Source organism: Argentina silus (assembly GCF_951799395.1).
Source record: "Argentina silus genome assembly, chromosome: 5".
NCBI classification, from domain to species: Eukaryota; Metazoa; Chordata; class Actinopteri; order Argentiniformes; family Argentinidae; genus Argentina; species Argentina silus.
This window is the reverse complement of record NC_139659.1, coordinates 5,577,940-5,595,107: the sequence shown is the minus strand read 5'-3', so window position 1 is coordinate 5,595,107 and position 17,168 is coordinate 5,577,940. Positions and strand designations below refer to the sequence as shown.

At 46.0% G+C, this 17,168-nt stretch overlaps 1 protein-coding gene across 3 annotated transcripts in view; it reads left to right on the top strand.

The window, feature by feature from the left end:
• Positions 1-17,168, top strand: part of rgs3a (regulator of G protein signaling 3a) — a gene marked incomplete at its 5' end in the record, with an annotated part of 105,738 nt that overhangs the window by 8,780 nt on the left and 79,790 nt on the right. For 2 of the 3 annotated variants that reach the window (XM_083669903.1, XM_083669904.1), the window contains 7 exons: positions 2,180-2,261; positions 2,674-2,779; positions 3,158-3,617; positions 5,363-5,402; positions 5,688-5,953; positions 8,148-8,231; positions 14,167-14,278. In XM_083669903.1, the coding sequence (XP_083526029.1) occupies positions 2,180-2,261; positions 2,674-2,779; positions 3,158-3,617; positions 5,363-5,402; positions 5,688-5,953; positions 8,148-8,231; positions 14,167-14,278 (1,150 nt within the window). Of the gene's footprint in view, positions 1-2,179; positions 2,262-2,673; positions 2,780-3,157; positions 3,618-5,362; positions 5,403-5,687; positions 5,954-7,729; positions 7,796-8,147; positions 8,232-14,166; positions 14,279-17,168 lie in introns of those variants that run through there. The other variant, XM_083669905.1, reaches the window with a different exon arrangement.

Below are 17,168 nucleotides of genomic sequence, written 5' to 3'. Positions count from 1 at the left end.
ATTTAAAAAAAAAAAAAAAAGCGTGGTGTGTGTGTGTGTGTGTGTTTGTTTGTGTGTGTCTGCACCTGTGTGCGTGTGCGTGTGCGTGTGCGTGTGCGTGTGCGTGTGTGTGTGTGTGTATTTGGCGACAGCCACAGCCATGGCTGTGAGCAGGAGGAGGTCAACCTAACTGGCACCATGGCGAGGTGACGTGTCGTCTGTGTTTAACAACTGGGACTCTGTCTCTCTCTGTGTGTGTCCAGTTCTTTGCTGTTTAATCTGCCCAGCATCCTATCAAGAAGTGTTTCATTAAAACAGTCTCTACCAATGGGATCAAGAGGTTAACAGTTACTAGCTTACACACATGACTGATGTTCATCTTCTAGACACTCCAGTCAGAGAGCTCTAGTAATGTGAGTAATACGCTCTATGCACATGATGCTGCACTCTTTTAAAGTTACTACCAAAAACATTTCTTCATTTGTCAATGTAGAGAAACTCTTTTTGGTGCCATGTAAAACACTTTTGGCTTCCATGTTGAGCCCATTCCACAGACGGTTCTACATGGAACCTAAAAGGGTTCTACATAGAAAACAAAAGAGTTCTTCAAAGGGTTCCCCTACAGGGACAAATGAAGAACACAGAACCCTTTTATGTAAGAGTATGGTCTTTTATGTAAGAGTATGGTCTTTTATGCTTTGGGTAGAAGTTGCTCATCGGCTTTGATTCAGATCAGCTTAGCCTCTGTCCTTAGCTAGCCATCGAGGGGAACGGATTTCATCCAACTTCTACTTTGTGTCTTTGGAGGAGCTTGTGAGTCTCTTAGCGTGGTCTCTCTAGCTGTATCAGTGTGTGTGTGTGTGTGTGTGTGTGTGTGTGTGTGTGTGTGTGTGTGTGTGTGTGTGTGTGTGTGCTGACTTTAACAGAATTTGAACTCGAAGGCCCCTGATGAGATGGAAACAATGTTTTGGAGTGGAGAGCTGTTGGTTTTGGCAAACACACACTGGCATTATTCCTAGAGGTTTGACACTGTGTGTGTGTGTGTGTGTGTGTGTGTGTGTGTGTGTGTGTGTGTGTGTGCGCGTGTGTGGGTCTGTGTGTGTGTGTGTGCGCGTGTGTGGGTCTGTGTGTGTGTGTGTGTGTGCGCGTGTGTGGGTCTGTGTGTGTGTGCGTGTGTGCGTGCGTGTGTGTGTGTCTGTGTGTGTCTGTGTGTGTGTGTGTGTGTGTGTGTCTGTGTGTATGTGTGTGGTTGAGTGAAAGAGGGAGAGAAAGAATTGTTTTGCCCTCTGCGTGTGAGAGTGTGTGTGTGTGTGTGATCCCTCTGCGTGACTGAGTTGTCTACAGTTGGCATCAGATTAGCACAAATCGTTGCTGTCCTTTGATGAGGGGCACAAGCACTAATCTCTGTGGCTGGCACCCACACACTCACACACACACACACACACACACACACACACACACACACACACACACACACACACACACACACACACACACATAGATACACACACACATACAGACACACACACACATACACGACAACATTTGGCCAGGGAGCTAGAGCCACTGTAATCTCCAGACATATGCTCATATTGGTGCAACTGCTTGTTGTTTCTGATGTAGTCCCCACTGGCGGAAATATTTTTTCACTTCACTGCAATTACATATACGTAGATTTATTTAGATTTGATGTGAGACGTTGCCTCAATGACACTTTCTGACTGCCTGACTATTATCCTAAAATAATTTATATGAGACGGTGTTACATAAATCTTTGCAGCCAGTAAGAGGGAGGTCTGACACTTTAATGCTGATGACATGCCTCCCATGCCTCTGTCTGATGTAGTCCACAGTGGCAGATCTGTGTTTAACTTTAACATAGTCGATTGTATGGATTTGCAGTGCGATAGTTGTTTCCTTATAGTGTAACGTGTGATTGCGTGTATGGATATGTGTGTTTGAACGTTTGTGTGAGTTGTCCCATGGTGTCCCACTGACCAGCTTCTTGAAGTTTGACCTTGTTTTGATGAACATAGATCAGTGGAGGCTGGTGGAGGGTGTCCTCATTCCATTCCATGAATGTCAATGAGCTGTCCTCCGACTTCTACCTCCAGCAGCCTCCCCTGACATAGATATACTGTCTAATGAATAGTGGCTTTAGAGTACAGTAACCTGATGTGTATATGTGTGTTTCTTGCAGGTGACCATCGTTCGCGGAAAGGACGGCTATGGCTTCACCATCTGCTCTGACTCCCCAGTGAGAGTCCAAGCTGTCGATCCAGGCAAGCTCCTCATATGTCACAGTGTGTGTGTGTGTGTGGGTGTGTGTGTGTGGGTGTGTGTGGGTCTGTGTGGGTGTGTATGGGTGTGTGTGTGGGTGTGTGGATGTGTGTGTGTACTGTACATCTGTACTTGACCCTTTCTTCCCCTCTCCTCTCTCCTGAGGCGGTCTAGTAGATCAAGTTTATATGTGTGTGTGTGTGTGTGTGTGTGTGTGTGTGTGTGTGTGTGTGGGTGTGTGGGTGTGTGGGTGTGTGTGTACCGTATATCTGTACTTGACCCTTTCTTGCCTTCTCCTCTCTCCTGAGGCTGTCCAGTAGATCAAGTTTATGTGTGTGTGTGTGTGTGTGTGTGTGTGTGTGTGTGTGTGTGTGTGTGTGTGTGACCCTCTCCTGCCCTCTCTCCCCTCCCCAGGTGGGCCAGCAGATGTTGCAGGCCTACAGCAGTTGGACACACTGCTACAACTCAACAGCCAGCCTGTAGAACAATGGAAGTGTATAGACCTCGCTCATGCCATCAGGTACTACAGACAGGACCACCAGAAACAGAGGGCCAAGCACACATTTCTATATTCACTTCTTATGGAGCCACACCAGGGGAGGCTGGTGGAGATTTCGGAGGATATAGGCTCATTGTAATGCAATGGAATGGAATGAGGAATGGTATTAAACACATGCATTACAATGAGCCTGTCCTCCGATTTCTGCCTCCACCAGCCTCCCCTGAGCCACCCCCATGATAAAACACACATGTATTTGCCATACCTATGTGTTTGTGCTGAGTTCATCTTTTCACTCTTCCTGACTTGTTGTCATATTCACTCCATCTTTCCATCCCTCCCTCCCTCCCTCCCTCCCTCCCTCTCTTCCTCCATGCATCCCTCCCTCCCCCCCTACAGAAACAGTCCTAGTGAGATCACAGTGGTGGTCTGGCGTACCGGCCCTGCCGCCAAGCCCAGCTTCGAGGGACTCCTCCACCGGCCCACCTACAAGACCGCCAACGACTATGACGCCCCCTCCCCCCCCACCAGGAGACGAGACACCAAGAGCCCCCCTGTCGTACCCCCCCTTCCCGCCCACCACCGCACCAGCCGGCGGCTACTGGTGAACGGGTCCGAGGGGGGAGGAGGCGGGGGCGGGGGAGGTGGAGGGGGGATGGGGCCGGGTTTCGGGGGTCCCTGGGGGGAGAGAGCTAGCCGCGGAGCCCCAGAGGAGATGGATGGTAAACCCAGGCCCCAGACCCAGAGCCAGCCCCAGGCCCATGCCCAGGCCCACACCCAGACCCTGAAGGGGACCAGAGTGAAGGCGTCTAACGGGGATAACTACATCATCCTGGCCCCCATTAATCACGGCAGCCAGGTACTGGCCCCCCAGCAAGGCACCATGGTCCATCCCAGGCTCCTCCCCTACCCCCACCTCCTTGACAGCACTATCTGAATATATCAGAATATATCTTGATATATATCAGAATATATATGAACATATATTTTGATGGCACAATCTAAATCTAAATCTATTTATATTATATGATCGGATAGAATCTGAGGTATTTGTGACATCCAAACCTATGCCATTTAGACCATCTGTGCCTCTCAATTCCGAGAGACACCAAGACGTTAGATTTATGTGTAATTTAGACATGAGATAGGCATAACGTGTGCCATTCAAAGCTTAGAAATATATGCAATTTGTAAAGCAGAGATATTATATCTATTGAACTATAGTACATAGTTAACTTGTCTATTGAAATTGTGACACCTATACAATTTACTGCCACATCAGTATTCAAGCCCCTCTATGGTAAAAGCTTTAGGGTCCTAAAGGGTGACCTGTCAAATGATGCACAAAGTTACATCATCTAACATGCTGTGAATGAGGTAATAGTTCTTATGTTGAAGGCATAATAAAGTGCACCAGATGGCGAAAAAAACGCATTGATTTTGTGAACTTGATTTTGCCAGCATGTAGACATACACCAGGCCATGTTGGAGGGGTAGACGCAGAGGGCTGGTAGGGCTGTTAGGGCTTCTCCCCAGCCTGTCCCTCTCCCACCCACTGTGCATTGGAGCCATCAAAGTCATACAGAGAGGAACACCAGAAACAGAGGGCCAAGCACACATTTATATATTCACTTCTTATGTCACAGTCACACCAGGGGAGACTGTGTGTGTGTGTGTGTGTGTGTGTGTGTGTGTGTGTGTGTGTGTGTGTGTGTGTGTGTGTGTGTGTGTGTGTGTGTGTGTGTGTGGCTTCCGTGACTCAGCAGTAGCTTCCTCGGTATAAGGCCTGTAGAGGGACTAAATGAGACTGTGTAGATTGTAGACTAGAGACAGGAGGGTCATTGGGTGACTGCTGTGTGTGTGTGTGTGTGTGTGTGTGTGTGTGTGTGTGTGTGTGTGTGTGTGTGTGTGTGTGAGTCTTCAGGCCTGTGCGTAGGAGAGGCAGAAGACATGGGGCCTAAGAGTGCACGAAGGGAATACCTACTGAACGCTGATGCTAGGAGGAAGAGAGGGATGAGTGGGACGCTATGGAGGGGAAGAGGGAAGGATAGATACATGAGGCAGCTGGAAGAATTACTGTACATGCGGGAAAGAAGGATTTAAGAGAGAGGTAGAGTGGGGCATGCATGGTACAAAAGGGTAAAGAAGGATAGAAAGGGATAAAGGAGGGTAGAGGATGCATTTGGGGGAGTGAAGATATACAGTTGGGCTTATTCAAAATAAAAATATAAAGGGAATTACACACACACACACACACACACGCACACACACACACACACACATGGACGCACACGGACACACGGACACATAGGACACGCACACATAGGACTGAACACCACACACACGGTCACACACGCGCCCATAGGACTGTACATATGGGACATGGGCCGACGGTCTGAAATCACCAACTGTACCGTAACATAGATACAGTGTGCCCTTCTGTATGCCTCCCTTCTCATGACCAACTTGTACAGGCATTGCTTCAGTTTCACTTCAGGCTAGATGGATGCACTTGACTGTCATTTTCCTGGAACAGAGAGTACTGAGAGAGCTCATTTCCAACTCTGTTATACTGTACCTACTTTGATATTGTTTTTCTTTCAGATATTGAGGCCTGTATACCAAGACAACCAAGGCACATTGGGTAAGTTATTTACTAATTGAAGCACAATTACAATGCACAATATACAGCCATCATCATCATCATCATCTTCATTCTCATCATCTTCATAGATTAATGTTTGGTGAAACATGAACTCATTATATAAGTGTACCTCCGTATGGCCCTGCCTCACTCCCGTGACATGTGTGTGTGTGTGTGTGTGTGTGTGTGTGTGTGTGTGTGTGTGTGTGTGTGTGTGTGTGTGTGTGTGTGTGTGTGTGTGTGTGTGTGTGTGTGTGAGCACGTCTGTCCCCGTCCTTCTCTTAGCGGGCAGACTGTACCCACCGCGCCTGGCCAGTGTGCCCCAGACAGAGGGGAGTGGCAGCGCCCCTTTCGGAGGCGGGCTACCGAGTCGTACCACCTTCCTACGACGCCCCACTAATAGCAAGACAGCCAAATCCTCCGGCACGGCCAACTCCAACTTCGCCAACTACCAGAACTGCACGATTGTACGCTCGCACGTATCCCACGGCAACTATGGCTACGTCAAAACGATGGCTCCCAAGATCCTCATCTTCCCCATCTTTGTACAGGTGTGTGTATGTGTGTCTGTGTCTGTGTCTGTGTCTGTGTCTGTGTCTGTGTCTGTGTGTGTGTTTATATAGCATTTGTGACTTTGTCTCACCATATTTCTATGTCCTTATTTTTCCTATTTTACGTTTCTTCTTTCTGATTGTATTCATACATTTTTCCCTTCACCCCTTTGAATCTATACAGTATGACTGGTAGCATAACTCTGCATTGCAAACACAACAGAAATACACGTGACTGCATTCAAACCCTGCTCTAAATAATCGTGGATTGATTACATGCTTATATCCCTGCCCAGTGATTGGCTCTCTGTCAGGGGTATATGGTCGGTATATGGTGACCCCTGGCTGAACCAATCTTTATGACCTGCACTGGGGCAGACAGATGCTTCAATACTGGTTACTTAACATCAGAGGTTAACAAATGTGTTAAAGGTTGTGACCTGCCTAGGATTTCTTTCTATATGATGGTAAAGACTAAATGGGATGCTTGGGATGGCCCAACTCATACCTCACACCATTGCAGTTGAGATTGGAAATGGTTAAGGTAAGGTTTAAGATTAGGGTTATAGGTTAGGTAAGGTTTATGGTTAAAGTTATGGTTAAGGTTAAGGCGAAGGGTTACGGTTAGGGTTTACATTTATCATGGCCTGGGCAGCAAGTTTAGAATCAGAAGCTAGCCTAGCTAGTTTATAATACGAAGCACTGTCTTCCACTAAGTGTGTGTCTACTAGAAGGTCGCTCTGGATGCCACAGCTAAGTGTCTGTAACACTTCAGTCCTCCCTGTTATCTTCCTCCCTCACAATGTCACCCCCACCCCCCTCTGAAGCATAATGAAACTGTCCTTTTGGGCGCTCTCTGCTCTCTCTCCCTATAGTGTTATTTAAATTCTGCCCCAATCTTCTTAAGTTTACCATCCTCATGAAGGAACATGGCTTCTTAAGTTTACCATCCTCATGAAGGAACATGGCTGTGAGCTCTGTGGAGTGTCTTGAGCTGTCAAAGCTGTGATGTCATCAGTTTGGATGTAATAATATTGATTGTGGTTGGGTCTCTTTAACAACAGCTCTGATTTAAATACTGTGGTTTCTAGGGTGATATAAAAGGCAGAGGTCAGGGAAAAGCTCTTTCTCTTTTCCCGTGTCCTGTTGTGAGGTTATCATCATGTTGTGAGTAGCATTGTTTTGAATGACCAGTGGTCATCTCTCTATCTCTCTCTCTATTAGGATGTAACATTTCTCTATGAATTATTCGCCTTGTAATAGTTGTATAAGTATACAGTATTATTAAAGCCTCAAATGATTCATTCTATTTGACCTTTCTTGCACTAATTCAGCACAAACTCAACAATTCTTTGCACACAGTGATAATTACATTGGAGTCAGATTATCAATATTACATATGTTTTGCTATTAATAAAATATAGTCAAAAGTCTCTGCCAAACCTTCATATGGAAAGTGATATAATATAAATCCATCGACATCTCTCTCTCTCTCTCTCTCTCTCTCTCTCTCTCTCTCTCTCTCTCTGTGTTGTGCCCCCGTCCATTCTCTGTCTTTCCCCCTCCCTCACATTTAATCTCACCCTGGTCCACAACAGGAGGATGTGGTTTCCACCCCCGCTGCTGTGGTGCTTTTAGCCTAGCGCTAGCTCTTAAACACCTTCTCACAGAGCGAGACCCTTATAGAGCGTGTCCCGCAGTCACATCTCGCACTGTGAGAATCGCCATAGAGTCCTCTGCAACTGTAGCTAACTTCTAGAGCCGCCAGCCGTAACAGTCTGTATTCATTTGCTGTGGTGTCGAGCAGAAAGCATGGAAGTTCTTGGAGCCAAGATGGAGTTGGTACTGTAGCCTCATGCCCTCTCTCTTTTACATGTGGATATATTCATGTGATCACTCCTCTTAACCATTTCTCTCCTCCAGACATTTGTGATCATTGTGATCCTTGTGATCATTCTTAGGGATGTTGTCAGTGGTGTTTGACTGTTATATGTTGCGAGTGATTTTCATTTGTTGTTGGTATGAGGAATTATTGACTTATTGTTATGATACATGCCTGTGTTGTTACATGGATGCTGTGAACTAAATCTAGAATTCCCAGGATGTCACCTCATCTTAATCTCCAATTGTAACCCATTGTAATAATCTAACGGTGAGTTGATGTGTGTTAACCCTTGCTGTTCCTCCTGTGTAGCCTCTGGACCTGTGTAACCCCACACGTACACTGATCATATCAGAGGAGATGATCCTACATGAGAGCAAGCACCTCTCCATTAAGGTAAATAGCGACCTATGAGAGTTGTGTGTGTGTGTGTGTGTGTGTGTGTGTGTGTGTGTGTGTGTGTGTGTGTGTGTGTGTGTGTGTGTGTGTCTGTGTGTGTCTGTGTGTGTTTGTGTGTCTTTGTGGTCTATATGTGTGTGGAATGCATTGTGGAGGTCCACAGGTCACAGTTCTAAAATACCCCCCTGACAGGAAGGGAACACAGAGGCCCAAATTGAAAGGCGTAGGCTGAAGCTTGTTGATGCTTCTTCTGTTCCAGCTGTGGTATATGTGTGCTACCAGAGAGAAGAAGAGAGAGATGTGCTTCAAAGCCTCTTTCAGAAGCCTTTTTCTTTGAATTACTTTTCTTCTTTTCTCTTCTCTTGTTCTGTCTCCTCTCCTCTCCTCTCCTCTGTTTTATTGTGTGAGAGACTTCTGAAGATATGCCTGATCAATCAGTCTGTTGCTCAGCACAACGTGTGTACATGAAGCGGAGTTGTTTAGTTGTGGTGAATGAATTATTGAGCAAGGCTGAGAATGATACAGACTCCAGTGACAGTGGATTTATTTCATGTACCACAGAGTTTCTCCCTGGTTGAAACTCAAACTCTTACGATGACAGATGCTGTCGCCGCGTATGCCCTTGTCTCTCTCCTCCTCGATTTATTGCATATCCATTTGCTCTCTCTCTCTCTCGCTCTCTCTCTCTACCTCTCTCTCTGTCTCTCTCTTTCTCTCTCTCTCTTTCTTATGCTCTTTCTGTCTTTCTGTGTCTCTCCTCTCTCTGTTTTTTCACACCTTCATTTGTCATGGTTCCACTCCTCTCACATTTCAGTGTGACACATGAGTCATTATCAAAAGTATGTTTGCCTTTCATAGATAATAAATTATGACAACAGCAAACACATTTCTATTTTAATATCCGGGGACTAGTTTGGGACCAGCACAATTGCAGGGGACATCAATTATTCAAGATGAGACAGCAGCCATTTTAGTCATACCCCATTTGTTTTCATTTGGAGTCTTTGACTACAACCACTGTGTGCGATGCATCATTTCAAGATATGTAAACGCCAACTCTGCTGAACATACACACACACACACACACACACACAGACACACACACAGACACACACACAGACACACACACACACACACACACACACCACACAGACACACACACACACACACACACACACACACAGACACACACACACACACACACAGACACACACACAGACACACACACACACACACAGACACACACACAGACACATACACACACAGACACACACACAGACACACACACACACACACACACACACACACACACACACACACACACACACACACACACACACACACACACAGTTATGATTAGTCATCATGAGAGCACACACAATAGTCTCAGGAATGATAATGTTCTCTGACCCCATTACCTCTTTCAATTCACACAGGGCCATCATATGGCCTTCCTCCCCTCTTTCTTTTCTCTTTCCTCTTTCCTCTCTCTTCCTGTCTCTCCATCTCTCCATCATGTTTCCTGACCTTTGTGTCGTGTTATCAGAGAGGGAGTAGTGTGTAGCCTTCAGGACTTCCTCTGGAGCTGTCTACACCAGGGGAGGCTGGTGGAGGTAGAAATCAGAGGATGGGCTCATTCTAATGCATGGAATGGAATGAGGAATGGTATCAAATTTGTGTTCCAATACCATTATTCAATACCATCCCTCATTCCATTTCATGAATTACAATGGGCCCGTCCTCCGATTTCTACCTCCACCAGCCTCCACTGGTCTACATACAGTTATCAATGGGTGCATTGTTGTTGTGATGGAATCGTGTCATGAGAGTGAGGATGTAATATACAATGGACTGGGCTGGCTAACGATCCAAACTCCTTCTTTCCTTAAAAGCTTCTTACAGTAGCCTCTCCTCTGTGTTAAACTATAAAGTAGCCTTCGTCTGAAAGCTGAAAGGAGAGTAATACCTGGTAAAATGAGACTTAGTTGTCATATTTGCCGTTGTTAAGTTGTATTCTATCGCTAGTTCTATCGCTAATTTCTGTGACACACACCACGGACACACGCAGGTCTGTGTTTTTCAGGTTTTATGCTATGGGAACAGGGGAACTAGGTGAGAGAGGAATGCTATGCCAAGCTGGGCAGCCATTGTGATAATATTGTCCAAAGGAAGTGTGTGTGTGTGTGTGTGTGTGTGTGTGTGTGTGTGTGTGTGTGTGTGTGTGTGTGTGTGTGTGTGTGTGCATGTGCGTGTGCGTGTGCATTGGCAGGGGTCTGTGAGAGGAAGAGCAGGAGAACCTGTTTATGATCCTAGGAGGCAGTTGGAAGGCAGAGTGGCATTTGACCTCCCACGCACACACACCCCCCCCTCCTCCTCCACCCCCCCTCCGCCATGGAAAGAAATAAAGACAGAGCAAAGACAGAGTGTTTGAAGGGGTTGGGCAGCTGACATAAAAAACAAGCTGTTTACTTGACTGTGTGTGTGTGTGTATATGTGTGTGTGTGTGTGTGTGTGTGTGTGTGTGTGTGTGTGTGTGTGTGTATGTGTGTGTGTATGTGTGTGGGGGGGGGCTAATTGAATGATAGAAGACAGGGAAACCAGACGAAGGGAAGGGGGGAGGAGGTGCAGAGCCTTTGATAAAATCACACTATTACTTGCTCTATGGTTTTGAATCGTCTTGACAAGGTCTTGTCTCTGAGCTGTGTGTGTGTGTGTGTGTGTGTGTGTGTGTGTGTGTGTGGTGATAGTGTGAATTCCTTCCTTTTGTGGAGAGTTGAAGAAGAAATGTACTTTTTTCTTTTTTCTTCATTGTCAGACTCTCTCTCCACACTCAGAGAGAGCCGGAACAGTATGGTAATTCAGGCCTCTGGCTGGGGCTTGATAAAAGAAGACAAATATTTAACAGGCAGTGTTTGTACATTGTCACGGTGAGGCCAGATATTGGACTGGGGCTGTTTTAATGAGCAATCTCTGTTATTACAGCTTTAACTGAGTTAGACACACAGTCCTGCCCTGGGTACACACACACACACACACACACACACACACACACACACACACACACACACACACACACAGTGGACGTGCAGTATGAACTCAGAATCACCACCTCATCATCATCATCAAAGTCCCATGTTCATATAGATCATTGTGAACATGATTAATCCAGTGACATTTGATTTGTTGCTTGCATGCGTGCTTGCGGGCATCTGTCTTTGTGTGTGTGCGTGCGCGTGTGTGTGTGTGCATGTGTGCGTGTGCGTGTGCGTGTGTGTGTTTGAAGTTACCTTGTTAAAATATAAGCTGACAAGAATCATCAGAGGTTCCTGTATTTAACACCTTAATCATATTTTCCCCTCTTTGTATCTGATATATCTATATCCCCGACTACCCACGTACTGAGAAACCACAACACACACACACACACACACACACACACACACACACACACACACACACACACACACATAGCCAGACCACAACAATGAGCCCCTCACTGTTATCTCTATTTGCAGAGGAAGCAACGATTGCAAAGAGCTAATCTGTCCTAACAGCACCCATACACACGCATGCAGCAGCCTATAGTAGACACATCCAGTTACCTTGCAAACTTTAACTGTACTCACAGGAAAACACACACACACACACACACACACACACACACACACACACACACACACACACACACACACATAGTTACACAGTGAGATACTATGTTGATGAGCATGTTTATGCCTATGATGTGAGACCTTTGCTTTGGTTTCCCTGGTGCTGGGGTTGCCAAGCCCGGTGTTGCCCAGGGGGGAACTGAGTGTGTTGTTAGTTTCATACTGATGTGAGACTTGACCTTTAACAGGAGCTGGTGGCCTGCTGCTGTGGGCAACTGCTGCGAGAGAGGCAAATCAATGGCTATGACCACATACATGTTGTTTCCTTTTTCTACAGCACACACACACACACACACACACACACACACACACACACACACACACACACACATGCACACACATATAAATCCACGCGACACACAGGTCATTCACAGATGTTCAATGACCTTCAATCCCATATACTGTAAGCTTGTATTGTAACTATATGCATCAATAACATTTTCAATCACATTTTTCAATTTCAATCACCAACAGCCAATCAGAGGGTTAGATATTACAGCCAATCAGAGAGCTGTATTTAACAGTTCTGCTTTAGAGTATCCTGTGTGTGAGTCCACTCACTCCTGCTTTAGAGTGTCCTGTGTGTGAGTCCACTCACTCCTGCTTTAGAGTGTCCTGTGTGTGAGTCCACTCACTCCTGCTTGCATTCATGTGAGAATGTATAGATTTGTTTCCATATTCTTTCTCTTTCACTCTTCTCTTCCACTAAGCATGTCAACCCCGTTGTTTTGGTCTGTCAGTAAACCGGCAAGAGCCACTCAGTCCCTCTTCTGGCTGTTTTAGGTTTTACACACACACACACACACACACACACACACACACACACACACACACACACACACACACACACACACACACACACACACACACTCCTGTAGTAGCCTTTTAGGATTGTGTGCCTTCATTATAGATTGACAAACGATGAATTAAAGCAGGTATAGTTTGGTACTCAGACCGTCTGTTCTGGTTCTAATACAACTGTCGTTCCAGTGTGCAGCCAGTCAATGTTCACTTCTTCTTGGGTGTCTCTCCATTGCCACAGCCTATGTCAGTTGAAATCCAGCACAGTGTTTCAGAAGAACAGATGCTAGCAGAAGCAGAGAGGAGGGGGATCCTGTCTGTTTAGGCTTAACAATGAGGGCGTCTTTCCCCCGGCATTGTTTAGAACCATCCACTGACAGACAGGAGTACTTCTGCCAAAAATATACCCAACAGACACACACACACACACACACACACACACACACACACACACACACACACACACACACATACACACACACACCCACACACACACACACACACACACACACACAATCCCCATACACACACCCTCTGAAATAGGAAGGAAGGCAGTTTGGGAAGGCAGTGTGTGCCCTGCCCTCCTCTCTCTCTTCTCTTCCCTCACACGCGAGCCCCCCCTCCCACACACACACACACACACACACACACACACACACACACACACACACACATACACACCCCACTCACCTTCCCAAAACTTACTAGGCTTTAAGGAGAGACAAGCTGCCTTGGTTAGTCACTGCTATTGGGGTCTCCTGGCATCTGCTGTGTTTCAATTGCTTGGAGCAGAACAGATATGATCTCAAGTAGACCTGCCAGTCATTTCAGCTCTATTTGTTAAATTTCTAGGTGTGGTATTCAAACATCACTGGAAGGTTACTGTATTCAACTTGATTGGGTTGTGGTTGTTACTTCATATTTCGCTCCGTTCCTAGGCTTCTGCTTTTTAGGTCAGACAATTGTAAATACTACTTATGAATAAGTCAGTTTAGACCAGTCATGCATGTAAGTGGAAAATGCATGTTAAATTTTTAGAGCGCAGACCAGGGGCTTTTGAAACTCCAAAGTGCTGTTGTGTGAGTGTGTGTGTGCGTGTGTGTGTGTGTGTGTGTGTGTGTGTTTGTGTGTGTGAACAACATTTCCTGTTGTGTTTAAGTGTATTACAGCCTGCCAAGAGCTGCCTTTGTAGAAAGAGAGTGGCTTGGTCGCTGGTGGTTGACACTGCCTCTGCACCTGTGTGTGCGTGTGTGTGTGTGTGTGTGTGTGTGTGTGTTTGTACGCGCATGTGTCTGTGTTTGTGTGTATGTGGGCCTGAGTTTAGGGTGTGAAGTGAGAGGGTTTAACTATGTGGGTGGGTTTGAATGTATGCAATGCACTGCAATGTCAAGTTTAGCTCGAAGAACCTCACAGCAGAAGGTTAACCCCCCCTGCCCCACCCCCGCCTTCTCTCTGTCCTCCAGGTGACCGTGTTCATCTACACAGACCTGATGCTGGTGACCAGAGAGGACGAACCTGGAAGGTGTAACGTCCTGCAGAACCCTCTGTACCTACGGCAACTACGACTACAGGACGGTCAGTATATCATCATCAACGCCACCCATCTACACCAGGGAGGCTGGTGGTGGAGGTCAACAGACGTCATCAGAGGATGAGGCTCTTTTGTAATGGATGGAATGGAATGAGGAATGGTATCACGTCTTATTCCATGTCATGCATTACAATGAGCCTGTCCGATGGTTTCTACCTCCACCAGGCTCCCCTACCCCACTATGATCCCAGCCTTATAGACCTGGCCCTATCATGAACCCTTTGTGGACCGAACGATTCCTCTAAGCCTGGTGGTCCTGTGTGGCTCAGTTGGTAGAGCATGGTCTTAACAATGCTTAGGTTGTAGGTTTGATTCCTGCTGGGACCATATATACTGAAAAATGTATGCACTCACTGCAATGTAAGTTGCTTTGGATAAAGGCGTCAGCTAAATGGCCTATATTACTATATATATCTAAGCCCCTATCGTGATGACAGCTGCGGCTGCAGGACAGTCAGTGCCTCATCGTAACCATACAGCATCTCAAACATTGACTCCGTTAGCTCCTACATGCAGTACATGGTCTTCCTCTGCTTAAGGCCCAGGAAACACACTTCCCACTTCCCACATTGGAATAAGGAAAAGGGTTATTTTAAACCAACCTAGTTGTGAGTGTCTCGATGGATATTTAGGCTGAACCTGAGCCGAACCCTGTAGCTTTGTCTTCCTAGTCCTCAGCTATACAAACACTCCACTGCATATAATGGGTTAGGTCAGAGTATAACAAAGCGCTTACAACTCAAATAAATACATCCTACTGTAGATGTGCCTGTGTTTATAACATAGAGCGGAGGACGGAGAGTAGGCAGGCTCTGGGCCAAGGCTGATTGGGTACTAGTGATGGTGGGCTCTCTAAGGACTGGAGGGTGTGTGTGTGTGTGTGTGTGTGTGTGTGTGTGTGTGTGTGTGTGTGTGTGTGTGTGTGTGTGTGTGTGTGTTTGTATGTGTGTGTGTGTGTGTGTCTTTGTATGTGTGCATATGTGTGTGTGTGTGTGTGTGTGTGTGTGTGTGTGTATGTATGCCCATTACAGCAACTTAGACAGCTTGTGTTGATAAGGTGGCTTGGCAGCAGCCAAGATCGATCAGGTGTGGTGGGTCTGTGTGGAGTCTAGACTCATAGCGTCCTCGCTTGTGTCCCCATCGCCACAACTGTATGTTGTCTGTGACGCATGTCTCCCACTCCTTCACAATCTCCTTCAGACTCTCTCTCTCTCTCTCTCTCTCTCTCTCTCTCTCTCTCTCTCTGAGTTGGAAGATGAGGCAATTGTGCCTGTCCTATCCCATCATGCATGCTGTTTTCCCCATCATTCCCTGGGGGCCTCATCTGCTCAGCTGCTACTCCATCTCTCACATGACCATGTACAGCGCCTTCAGGAAGTATTCACCCCCTGGACTTTTTCCACATTTTCTTGTGTTACAACCTGACTTTAAAATAGATTTAATAGATTTATTTTGTCACTGATCTACACAAAATACCCTATAATATCAAAGTCAAAATTATGTTTTAGAAATGTTTACAAACTATTTAATAATGAAAGGCTGAAATGTCTTGAGTCAATAGGTATTCACCCTCTTTGCTATGACACTCTTAAAATTTGCTCAAATGCAAAAATGTTCTCAACAAGTTACTGAATGTTCTCAACAAGTTACTAACCCTAACCCTAACCCTAACCCTAACCCTAACAATGTGTAATTGATTCCTATGCAAACCAGAGACCCTATAAAAACGAAATATATTAATTCCGAAATCACATGAACTATTATCCTTGCACTCAGATGGCCTCAATTCAACTTATTGAGTGACTTGTTGAAGACATTTTTGCATTTGAGCTAATTTTAGGAGTGACATAGCAAAGGGGGTAAATATTTATTGACTCATAACATTTCAGCTTTTCACTTTGACATTATGGGATATTTTGTGTTGATCAGTGACAAAAACACATCAATTAAAAATCTATTTTAAGTTAGGTTTTAACACAACAAAATGTGGAATATCCAGGGGATGCATACTTCCTGAAGGCACTGTAAGGTTAGTTTGCCTCTTTCTCATTTTCTCTCTTTCTCCCTCCTTTCCATTTTGGTTCTCTCCTCTTTCTCTCTCCTTTCCATTTTGGTTCTCTCTCTCTTTTCTCACTCCCTCTTTCTCTTTTCCAGATGAGATGACACTCTGTCCCCTTAAGAATGATTTTGTCTTGCCGATCAGTCACAAAAACTTAAAAACAGTGTTAGATATTGAACAACCTGATAGTACTTGATTCTCATTCAACTGTCCAGTGTGTGACTGACCTCTCTGACCTGCAATCAGTGATCTGGTTTGGCATATGTGTTTAACACCTCATAAAGAACCAGTGTGTTATTGTACATTAGTTCAATGACCTCACCCCTGAGACCTCCACACGGGAGGTTAATCCATCCTCCACACAGACAGTGCTCTCTGCTGGGTCATTCTAAGCCTTGCCCCCCTCCCCCTCCCCCCCCCCCCCCTCCCTCCCAACTCTCCACCCCTCCACCCCAGTGGGATAGGAAGTCATCAGGGGGTGGGTGGGGAGGTGTGTACAGCGTGTGTGTGTGTGTGTGTATGTGTGTGTGTGTGTGTGTGTGTGTGTGTGTATGTGTGTGTGTGTGTGTGTGTGTGTGTGTGTGTGTGTGTGTGTGTGCGCGGGGGGGTAAAAGGAGGGTGCATCTCCACCCCGCCTGTCATTGTTATTTTAGTATGGCAGCGCCACTCAGGAAAGAGGTGTCGGGGGACTCTGTTTGTTCCAATGAGGGTGGTGGTTCTTCTGTGTGTGTGTGTGTGTGTGTGTGTGTGTGTGTGTGTGTGTGTGTGTGTGTGTGTGTGTGTGTGTGGGGCGGTAGTAGGACAGGGGGTTTCCT